This window comes from Rhagoletis zephyria, unplaced genomic scaffold (assembly GCF_001687245.7).
Source record: "Rhagoletis zephyria isolate East Lansing unplaced genomic scaffold, Rhagoletis_zephyria_1.1 Rzeph_scaffold_01883, whole genome shotgun sequence".
Lineage (NCBI taxonomy): Eukaryota > Metazoa > Arthropoda > Insecta > Diptera > Tephritidae > Rhagoletis > Rhagoletis zephyria.
The window spans coordinates 44,364-45,951 of NW_016158967.1; the positions used below are offsets into that span (position 1 = coordinate 44,364).

General features: G+C 47.6%; 1 protein-coding gene across 1 annotated transcript; it reads right to left on the reverse strand.

Moving 5' to 3' along the window:
* Positions 1 to 126: 126 nt before the first annotated feature.
* On the reverse strand, positions 127 to 696 carry LOC108365465 (uncharacterized). Its single transcript, XM_017619495.1, has one exon. The coding sequence runs from the start codon at positions 694 to 696 to the stop codon at positions 127 to 129; it is 570 nt and encodes a 189-aa protein (XP_017474984.1).
* Positions 697 to 1,588: the final 892 nt, after the last annotated feature.

Below are 1,588 nucleotides of genomic sequence, written 5' to 3' on the forward strand. Positions count from 1 at the left end.
TTGTGCTTTTGGAAGGAAACACAGTTTGACAAGTGGCCGCGTGATAACTCCATTTTGTGTACGGATTTCTACGGCACGTATGTGGTTATCACGGCCGTGGCGAACGTTTTCGATTCGTCTCAATCGCTACTCAGTGGGGGGGAGCGAATCTTCCTTGATCACGACGAGGTCGCCTGGCTGAGGATCGCGTTGTGGGGTTTTCCACTTGTATCTCTTCGTAACATCCTTGAGGTAATCTTCTTTCCAGCGGCAACTAAATTGGTGGTGAAGTGCTTTGACTCTCTCCCACCGGTTTAGTAGAGAGAGGCCTTCCGCATTAGGCTCGGGAATGGCCAATAGCGGTGCACCTCGAAGGAAGTGACCCGGAGTAAGTGCTGTTATATCAGCTGGGTCTTGCGAAAGTGCGGATAGCGGCCTCGAGTTTAGGACTGCTTCAATTCGCACCAGAAGCGGCGTGAATTCTTCGAAAGTAAACTTGTGGGTTGCAGCGGTTTTCTCTAAATGGATTTTAAAGCTTTTCACTGCAGATTCCCACAAGCCGCCCATGCGGGGGGCGATGGGTGGTATATATTGCCAGTTGATGGCTTGAGGGGCATATTTTTTGACAATGTCGGCGGAACATTCGTTAAGGAATTTAACGAAGTCGCGCTCTGTTGCGCGCTGGGCGCCAATGAACGTTTTTCCATTGTCGCTCATAATTTTTGAGGGGAACCCTCGTCTGCCAACGAAGCGGGCGAATGCTGCTCGAAAAGCCTCGGTTGTAAGATCCGAGCATAGCTCGAGATGCACTGCCTTTGTGGAAAACAGACAAAAACTGCAATGAATGGCCCAGAAAAATCTACTTTCGTTGTGGAAAATGGGAGTGAAAAACTGCAATGCTCAGGGGGTAGAGCGACCATTATTTGGGTGCGTGTTTGTTGCTTCTAAAACGTCACACTTTGTATTGAAAAATGCATTTTTCGATTAGAGGTTTTAGCTTTGGTACCTAGTACTCTTGCCTTACCATTTGAAACATTAATCGTGTTTCTGCGTGAAGAAGCAGCGAGTGTAAAAACTCTAAATATAGCTGGCAGAACCTCGATTCGGTAGGGAGAATTATTAGGTGCCTTTCATTATAGCTCAATGTGGAGTGTGCTTATCGGCCACTAACCCGTAGAAGTTTGTCTTGGTCCAACGAAGCATTGAGAACAAGAGGAGGACTTTTTTGTTTAGTGGCTTTTTATCTTGCAAAGCGCTTTCTTCGCTCGGAAGATACCGTGATTGCGCTGCGTTTATAAGATGGATTTTTGCATATTGTAATTCGTTTTGTGACAGATGTGGATAGGTGATTGTAGCTAACCCCTTTGATTTGTTGCGGGCATTGCTCACGAAGCGGAACATGTACGCAGTATCGCGGAGTGGACAAGAGAAAGAAGAAAAGCGATCAAGAAAATCGGCCTCTTCTTCGAGCGCGTAACATACCTCCTCCTTTCGCTTTTCTGGCGGAGATGCACTGCATGCCTTTGAGCTTGGCCATGCATCCATGTGGCAAGAGAGCCATTTTGGTCCGTGCCACCAGAGTGGGGAAGTCCTGCGGTTTGCAACCACG